General features: G+C 44.8%; 1 protein-coding gene across 1 annotated transcript; it reads left to right on the top strand.

Moving 5' to 3' along the window:
- The first annotated feature begins 245 nt into the window (after positions 1 to 245).
- Positions 246 to 6,986, top strand: GLOD5 (glyoxalase domain containing 5). Its single transcript, XM_060249655.1, has 4 exons — positions 246 to 328; positions 1,646 to 1,804; positions 3,344 to 3,499; positions 5,577 to 6,986. The coding sequence occupies exons 2-4, from the start codon at positions 1,664 to 1,666 to the stop codon at positions 5,709 to 5,711; spliced, it is 432 nt and encodes a 143-aa protein (XP_060105638.1). The 5' UTR covers positions 246 to 328; positions 1,646 to 1,663; the 3' UTR covers positions 5,712 to 6,986.
- The last annotated feature ends 2,974 nt before the right edge of the window (positions 6,987 to 9,960 follow it).

Raw genomic sequence — 9,960 nt, 5'->3', positions numbered from 1 at the left:
TGAAGCGGTTCTCCTCTCAGATAGGTCAGGAAAACATACCTTCTGCTCCGGGACTCAGAAGGGGGCTCCGTTTTCCCACAGGAAGGGCCTTTCTTCAGTAACAGTCAATCCTGTGCCCCAGCAGATATAATCAAGGTTTAGCAAATGTCTGATATCCAGAGAGGCGTAACACAGCTAAGCCTGGTGACTCTGGGAGGGGTTTCCGTGCTGTAGTGGCAAACAAACTTGCGCGAGACTCCACCTTCAGTTCAGGAAATGCTCAGCTGGAGAAGCCTTCAGTTCCTGACAACCCAAACAGCTGTACAGGGTTTCCTGCCTGCCTTTACAGGTATTTGCTCGCACTCCACTCACCAGCTTTGGTTTGGGGAACAATTTATACATGAACTCTGAGTGCAAGATCTGCCAGAAGGGAGGAGAAGGGCTGTAGGAACCAACTGTGCAGTGTCAAATCCAAGGTGGGCAAAGGGCGAACGTCCCAAGCAGTGGCGATTTCTCCAAAGAGGTGTGGCTCAGAAAGCAAAGACAGCCCTGGCTGCAGTCTGAGGACTGCATATTTGTAACCTTAGGAGTGAATTGAAAATGGGCAGGCAAAGCAGAGTAGGCTTACCAACCTCCGAGGGAGGCCTGGAATTGGATTTCTCCTGGAATGACATCTGATCTCCAGACTACAGAGATCAGTTCCCCTGGAGGAAAGGGCAGATTCAGAGCCTGGACTCTATGGCATCATATGCCAGCTGGTCTCCCTCCCTTCCCAAAACACTGCCCTCCCCAGGCACCACCCCCAAATCACTAGGAGGCTCCCAAGATGGAGTTGACAGCCCTGTTCCAGCCCCCAGTGATTTCTGCCAAAAAGCCATCTCCCTCACACTCTCCTAAGGTTGCCAGCCTCCAGGTTGGGCCTGGAGATCTCCTGCTTTTACAGCTGATCTTCAGCTGGCAGAGATCAGCTCCCCTGGAGAAAATGGCTGCTTTGAAGGGTGGACTCTGTGGCACTGTACCATGCAGAGGCCCCTCCCCTCCCCAAACCCTGCACTTTTCTGAATCCACCCTCAAAGTCTCCAGGTATTTTTCAACACAGACCTGGCAAACCTATGCTCTCCATATGTTTAACATGAATTCTCTGAGCTGAAAGATGTGTTTGTATGGAGACAGTTTGATTCTGCTTCCACTGCTGGCTACAGCCAAAGAACTGGACAGGCCACGTAAGTCCACCCTTGTGACCTGTGTCTCTATGGGAATTATCACAATTCCAAAGCTGCTTTTCCAGTCTTGAACAGGTCTAATTCCAAAGCTGCTTTTGCAGTCTTGTATTGTTGTTTTTAATGAAAATCTATTTCCTTGAATTTTGTTTCCTTGAATATTTCCCTGCCTTTGAGTGGTGTAGCTGTATACAGTATTGCTTACTTTTTGTATTTGTGCATGTGTGCATGCAAGTGCCTGGAAGTCATGGTGACTTCTGGCAACCCCTACTGGGGCCTGGAGGATGTTCTGAGAAGTGGCTTGATACAGCCTGCCTCTGCCTCCCAGTCCTGGTATTCCAAGGAGGTCTCCCACCCAAGTACTTGCCAGAGTTGGCCCTGCTAAGCTTCCAAGATTGTGTGTAATCACAGTTCTCCAAAGAGGCTTCCTCCTTGTGCCCTTTCAGGTTCTTGACTCTCAGGCAATGTCTTGGAAGGAGAGTGATGTGGCACCACTTCGGGGCTGCATCTATGGCCTGGATCACCTGGTGATGACTGTGGAAAACATTGAGGACACAGCAGCCTTCTACTCCCAGGTTCTTGGCATGGAAGTCATAACATTTAAGGTGCTTGAGCAGGGACTGGCCCTCCAGATCACAGCCAGCTCTATTATGGATCCCAAAGGAACAAGGAAGACTTAGCTTCTGCTAGGAGTGGCCCTAGAGGTGGCAGATTGGGGCATCTTCAAATATGGGGTAACTTCAAATATGAATGCAAAATGAAGACACAAAGCAAAGGAGTGCTTGCCTTGAGTCTGCAAACTCATTGCATTTTCAGTCCTTCTTGTCTTGACCAAGAGGTCACAATATTTACCTGCCCCCTGTGCAGCTGCCACCCCCTCTGCAGAGAGGACAGAAATACAAGGAACTGCTTCCTGTAGAGCAACTAAACAACATCATGGTAATAGTAATATTTATTGTTATAGCCAGCGACCAGATCTTGGTATAGTTAAGGACAAGGCAGATCAGATCATGCTATAGTCAAGGAAAAGACACCAATTCATCAGAAATACTGGCGTTGTGCAGATATTCTGACTGCACTGTGTATGATACTACAAAAAGTGCCAAATTTAGCACTGGTTGCCAAATTCCACTACCTTACGATTTCAGCTTTCATTTTTAAATAATAAAGGGTCCAGGAGCACCTTCAAGACTAATAAATTTATTGTGGCATTTTGTTAATTTGTTAGTCTTAAAGGTGCTACTGGACTCTTTACTAATTTGCAGCAACAGACAACACAGCTAACTCCTCTGGATCTATGACCATTTTCAAGTAAGTGCTTCTTGCCGTATAGATATTATTCATAATGCTGGATCCAGACTAAATTTTCTGCTGATAGGAAGAAGTGTAATTTCTGCCAATCCCCCACCACCAATGTTCCCTCTAAGCTGCAAAGTCTTGTGAGCAAAAATTCTACTTTGTGAGTTACTGGCCTTAAAGTTGTGAGCTACTGCAGAAATTATTGTACTCTGGGGTCATCCTTCCTGAGCTAAGACAAAAACGTGTGAGTTGGAGGCTAAAAATCTGTGAGCTAGCTCACGCTAACTCAGCTTAGAGGGAACACTGACCACCACCACATCTACCTCTAATTTGCCTCTAATGACATTCCAGACTGCTCCTCTCCCCCAGGAGCAGCATTTTGGGGAGATCAGTGGGCTTCAGTGAGAAGGCATTCTGGGGGAAAGAAGTACTTTCTGTTAGCTGGAGAAGTAGTCTGGATCCAACTCATAGGCTTGAAAGTCTGCAGAAACCTCCTGTTTCTATTTACAGGCCAGGATAGAGATGGGCTAAGTAGGATTTCTGGGAGTTCTTTGCCACTCCCCATAACCACCAAGACCAGAATAAATTATATCAAAGATGCAAATATTTGCAATTGTGCATAATTTGTTGGGATCACAGACATCAAGCTTTTCTTTATGCAGAAATATGGATTAGCTTAGACATAGAATTAATTTTAACTTGTATTTAAATACAGGCCCACTCTGTTCTGTTTCCAGTGCAAACAAGCCCTTTGGGTGTATCTCCAGCCCCTCATTTTCATACAGTTTTGCTTTTAGGAAGCCCTCCCTTGCTGAAACTCTCCTTCAACTTTCCTTTGTTAACAGGGAAACCGCAAAGCCTTGCATTTTGGGAACCAGAAATTCAACCTTCATGAAGCAGGGAAGGAGTTCGAGCCCAAGGCCCACCACCCAGTTCCAGGTTCCCTGGACATCTGCCTTATAACGGAGATACCTCTGGAGCAGCTGATGGGGCACTTGAAGGTCAGAAGCTGCAAGATGGTGGCTGCCAGAAGCCAAAGCCCAAGGTGGGGCCACTCTAGAGAGTCCCTCCCTCAAAGCTTGCACTTCACAAAGGCCCTTGGCAGCATCCTGGAGGCCCCCTCCCATCCTTGGTTTTGACAGAGGCATCAGTTTAAACAGGAAATATCTATGTGAAGGCATGCCTCTGTGCATGCTGCTTTTCAGCAGATTTGTGCATGAAAGTCTATTATATTAAACAAACTGCAGCAACACTAACAGCATTTTAAAACTGACAAAAACTAGATGTAAATAAAGATGCTTCACAACAGCAGCAGAAACCCCTGGAAAGGTCTTAATTTAGCCACCAAAGGCAGGCTGAAAAAGCAACTTGCCTCCAGAGAAGGAGCAGGGAGGAAGCCATGATGGGAACATTCCAAAACATCCAGGCTGCAACAGAGAAAGCCTCACTTCTCATTGAGGTCTATCTAACCTCCATGTGTTAGCAGGGAATTGCTGGCATATCTGAAGTGCCTATAAGTAGTGGGGTTCCCAGGTACACGTTGGAAAATACCTGGAAGTTTGGGGGAAGAGGGCCGGGTTTGGAGAGGGGAGGAGCCTCAGCAGGCTACAATGCCATAGAGCCCACCCTTCAAAGCAGCCATTTTCTCCAGGGGAGCTGAACTCTGCCAATGGGAGATCAGCTGTAAAAGTGGGTGTTCTCCAGGCCCCACCTGGAGGCTGGCAACCCTAACTAAGCAATGGGGAGAAAGGGACTCAGATTATTTAGGTCAAAGCCAAGACCTTGAAATGGGTCCCAAATTGACAGTCAGCTGTCTCAAAATTGGTGAGAATATCAAATGATGCCTATCAGCACCATAGGGTTGTCAGGTCCCTCCTGACAACCAGTAGAGAATAGGAGGAGCAGGAAGCAGGGAGCAGCAGGAAGGCCCATTTAATGTACAGTGATGTGTAAACATCACTGCCCATGTGACCAGGAAGTGACATCATCATGCCCAGGAAGTCAGGGCAACACTCTGGTATTTGGGCAAAAACTCTTTGGTGAATTTGGCTTCTACCATAAAGTTTTTTGCCCAAATACCAGAGCATCACCCCAACAGCCCAGATGTTATGACAACATTTCCAAGTCATGTGGGCAGTGATGTAGAGATGTCACTGTATGTCAGATGGATATCTCTCTTTTTTTGAGGTAAATTACCTGCTTTCAAGGTAAATTTGAGATGGAACCTGGCAGCAGGGGAACCCCCACCTCCACCAGCCCTACAGCACCAGTCCCATGTAGAGCCCATTAGAGCAGTCCAGTCTGGAAGTCACAAAGTGTGACTGTCAATAGCAAAGTAGATCTCTGTCATATAGTAAGATTAGTAGGCACAACTGGATTCTCAACCAATGCTGTAAAGGGCACTGTAGGTCACAACCACTTCATGTGGACAATGAAGAACCCAGAGGTTCTAACAGGTCGTGAATCCATGAGGGTGGTGACTCCATCCACGGCAGACTTTTCAACACATAATTATACACTCTGTAAGGACTGAGGTTAAAGTTTATTCAGCCACATCTACTGTTGTCAGACATGCATGAATTCTGCTGCCTCACCTGGATCTGATGAAAAGGGAAAATCCAGAGTTGGATGTCACCAAAAGACTCACTATCCCACCTTGTTGTATATTCTCCCCTAGTAGTTTCACACAGATATTAAAGTTCATGGGGGAACAAATGGAAGCCTGTGAAACCCAGCACAACCATTCCTACTACCAGAAGCAATAATATTATCTTAGCACAGCCCTTTGAATTCTGCCCTCCAGGGGTAAACCTGCCTCCAAATGGGGCCCCTTGTTGAGCAAAGTATTGCAGAATGGTTTCACGGTTGAAGATACGGAAAAGGTTTAGAAGAATCAATCCAAGAAGTGTTTTGTCCCAATCCTAGGCCTGATGTCAGATTGAATCCAGTACAGTACAGCACCACAAGCTCAGTGTCTGTTCTATGAAAAAATGTTGGGGAAGGAGATGGGGAAGGGATAGAGGTTGCTGCATGTTATGCTTTTCCCATTTATTCCCTCCCCCAACCCCTTTCTTACAGGCCTGTGGGGTGAAAATTGAAGAAGGCCCAGTAGTCAGAACTGGCGCAGTTGGTCCAATCACATCTGTCTACTTCCGAGACCCAGACCGTAACCTGATTGAGGTCAGCAACTACAGCAATGTTAGAAGAGAGTAACTGTCCTCGTGTGGATTTTTCAGCAATGAAAGGTTCAGCACCCTGATGTCTCTGTATCCAAAATTCTGACCTCTGGGGGAAAAGATCAAAAGGCAGTCACTTTTCAGAAGACTGGGGTGGCTTGCCGTACACAGGTGCTCATATGCGTGCAGCGGGTCCATCAAGGGTGGGTTGCCTTTATTTCTTTCATGTGTGCATTTAGGGGGTGCAACAAGATGTGAAGTTAGAGAGACCTGTCACTGCAAAATGTGCTATACATGCCCCCCCCCCCCTTACATAGAATTATAGAAGCTTTCATAGACACAGACTAATTGTTTTGGCCCTGCTTGAAAATTCAGGAAAGGAGACAGCAGACCTTGGATTCACCACTAGATGGCAGCCTTGCTTTCTTAAAGAGGGACAAGCTCTCCAAAGCCTTTACTAAGGGTCTTTCCACACAGCTCCCCTCTGAAACTACCAGGTCTCTGCTGTGGAAGGAAATGAAGCCTGCAAGGGGTAGTCTCCAGCCTATGGCAGTTTTCTAGTGCTTCCCAGTGGACAAGGAAAGCCAGGTCTTATACAATACTGTCTGGCACAGACACATGTTCCACAGCTATCATATGACCGATGCTCATGAGAATAAGCAAGAAATTGCTTTCTTCTGCAGCAGACCTCTGGTCTGTCATGTCTACTTTGACCAGCAGTGGCTCTCAGCACCTCAGCCAGAGAAAGGTCTTTCCCAGCACCTGCTCCTTTAACCAGAAATGGCAGAAAACAGCCCCAGCATCATCCACATGCAAGTTGGCTGCTCTTCTCCTGAATTATGAGCAGTCCCCCACATGTACATGCAGCTGATCCTTCCTGCCCCTACCCTTATGAAATATAGACTTGGGACAGGGACTTGCCATTTTGCTTCTGATGTTTTGCAATGTGCAGTGCTCACTAATAATGTTGTAATAAATGGTGATAATGTATAAAAATATAGTGCTTGTTCCATCTGGTGTGCAGAAGACATCAACCTGTTTATTTATGGCTTTGGACCATTTCCTGTCTTACAAGCAAGAAAAATTGCTTTTGGTGTTGAAATGAGTACAATGGCCTCTAAGGGTGGATAAATTTTGTGCATCTTACTGTTCTGATCTTGTGCAAAAAACTTCTTCTTTCAGAAACTGCAAGTGTGGGTATTTAATTAAAAATAAAATCTGAATTTATCTTCTGTAATGACATTACTGTCACCTTTATGTGTTGGATTGAGTTAAATGTCAGTAATAAACAGATACACATTGTGCCACTGGACCCAGATGCATTCCACACATTTTTGCTGCTTGCTGAAATGGAAGAGGAGACATTGAAAGGCATCAGGAACTGGGGTTGTTATCTAGGTTTTGCTTCTTCTGGAACATATTACCCATCAAAGTTGATGAGGTGGCTCAGTGAGAATAAGCAAGAAATTGCTTTAGTATAGTGCAAAATGACTTCAGTATTTACTGAAATGCAAAACATAGGTCCACCCCCCCCCCCCAGCAGCTATGCCATCAAAAAGGATGGGGGGTATCTTACATGTGCATACAAGTGGTAATTACAGCCAATTACACATTCTTTGTATGAACAAAGCAGGAGTCAAGTCGCACCTTTAAGACCAACCGATTTTTATTTAGAACGTAAGCTTTCAGGTGCTCTTAAGCATGCTTCATCAGACGAGGAATCCAGCACAGTGAGCAAAGCCATACATAGCTGAGCAGAGCCATACATAGCTGGTAGGCAGTGGCCCAGAATGCAACATGGTACAGATTTAAGAACCAATGACAGTGAAGTAAAATTGTCTGGTAGGCAGTAGTTTAGAATGTAAAATGGTACAATGGCAGAATAGTAAAATTAACAAATTGAGCAAACCTTTGATCTGAGTAGCATGACATTTTGAATGAGGTCGTCATACATTCAGGGTTGTCTTTCTGTCAAGTAAATATGGTGCGTAAATCTTTGTTATTGTGAGAAAAGAAGGATGCTACAATAATGAAAGCCAGGAGGGGGCACAATGTGAAACTTCTTTTGCACAGAAATCTCTCTGTAATAAACTGCATCCTTCTGTGCAGAAAGGAATTTAGGCAGTGAAACACAGCAGATTATATGATTCAATACATACCCCAGCCCCATCCATTCTAGCATGAATAATCTGATAACTGCTGGTTGGGATGCATACAGGAAAGTGACTGATTCCACAGGTGATTTTTTTCTGAGGTGGCCATGTTATCAGTGTGATTGTTGGTCAATTTGCACTCGCAACAGGGATACCAGAGAGATTTGGGGATGATTTTTTTAAACCATGATTAAACATGGTTTCCCTTTCACACCAGTTGTATGTTGTATCCCCCCCAACACTGTCATGCTGCTGTCTTGATTTTCCACCCATCCTTTTAACAAATGGTGCATGCAAAGCACTACTCAAGAACAATGTGATTCTACAGCCATTTAAAAAAAAATCCTGTGCACTGAACAAGATACTGGGGCAGATCCTTTCCCCACCCCATTTCACTTTAATGAATTTGTGCATACATATACCTGAACTCCACTGCAGCACTGAACAAGACTCTGGTCCTGATTCCCTCCCCCTCCTCTGCACCTTAATTTCTTTGGTTTTGTATTGCTCTATTATAATAATGGTGCTACCCTGACCACCATTCCCAGGAAAAATTCCCTCCACCCCATCTAGGGTTGCCAAGTGCAGGGGGCGGGTAGAGTTACCAGCTTGAATTTGGGAATTTGGGAGTGGAGTCTGAGGAGGACAGGAACCCCTGTGAGGTACAATACCACAGAGTCCATCCTCCAAAGCATCCATTTTGTCTGGGGGAAGTGATTTCTGTAGCCTGAAGATGAGCTGTGATTTTGGGACTAGGAGGTTGGCATCCCTCACTCCATCTCTCTATATTTGGATTCCATTTCAGTGCTGGGCTGGGGAAGTATTGATGCTGATTTCCTCCTGCCCAATCTCCCCAGGTTTGTATGGCTAGCAAATGCACTATGACATTGCCCTAACACCCCCACCCAATTAAAACAGCTCAGGCAGTTCACTGTGAACTGAGTAAGAAGGCATTTCCTTTCATTCCAATATAAGACATACCTACCCTTTCAAAAATAAGAAAAAGATCGCCTCAACAATATCCTTTCCTTAATTTAACAGCTAAAGGTCATGCATCCCTAAAAGGAACTCAGTTTGGCAACTGTACAGAAATTATATAACAAAATAGAGCAATCTCCACCATGAAATTTTTTAGTTTGCAGGAAGTGTCCAATCCAGGGAATAATTGTTTCCTGGAGGACACTGTTTCTGGAGGACAAAATTACATGGACCAACAGCAATAACAACAAAAGAGCACTAGTTGGGTGGCTGACGCAGAAAAAATATGTGCAGAATCAGCCTGGGGCAGAAAGAAACAAAATAAGAAGCACTGTTATAGACAAAATTGCCAAACTTTTCTGGGGAAACCAGTCATCATATAGAGAAGACAAAGGCTGGAGGGTAAAAGGGAAATCCAAGATTATACAGATTTCAAAAGTTATGTTGTGCCTATGGGAAGATCTCTGCAATATGCAGCCCAAGTAGGTGCTTCCTGTTTTCTCTGCTGTGCTGCCCATCACTTTAACCCCAGCTGTTTTGGTTGACTTTATGGGCACAAGCGAATAAGCTGAGTGACATTCTAAGCCTTCAGACTTCATCTCCACAGGTCAACTTGTTTCTGGAAGTCGGGTGTCTGTCTATTAGTCTGCAAGGAGGTGTAACCTCCTGGGTCATCATGCATGCCATCCACCTGACCATACTCCCAGTTTCAGTGAGTGGTAGTGTGACTCATTTTCTATATTTAGTGCTTGGGGACAGATTTTTCAAGACATTTCCTCCGGGCTTACTTCCTGGATGACATGAAAGCGCGCCTGCAACTCACCCTTTCTTTGAAACTCAACTATGGTGCTAGGCAATGGGACCCAAGTATATTAAGCAATGGAACCCGCAGTAGAGTCATGAATTAGTTATTCTTTTCTATTATTTATTTATTGAACAGATAGATATAGATACATACATGCACCACTTTTCAAAAGATGCATTTGACAGAGAAATTAAACAAAAGCAACTCCATTTTGTTGTGCCTTAAACCTTACAATCTTTGTATGTTCTAAATTCCTACACTTTGCCCAAATTCTGCTAATGTCATTAATACTGCTGGCATAAAAAGGAGATATTGCATTAAAAATGTGACATACCTGCTTGAAGTAAGTC

This window comes from Heteronotia binoei, chromosome 11, assembly GCF_032191835.1.
Source record: "Heteronotia binoei isolate CCM8104 ecotype False Entrance Well chromosome 11, APGP_CSIRO_Hbin_v1, whole genome shotgun sequence".
In the NCBI taxonomy this organism is placed as follows: domain Eukaryota; kingdom Metazoa; phylum Chordata; class Lepidosauria; order Squamata; family Gekkonidae; genus Heteronotia; species Heteronotia binoei.
The sequence above is the reverse complement of the archived record's forward strand: the minus strand, read 5'-3'. Positions and strand labels throughout refer to the sequence as shown.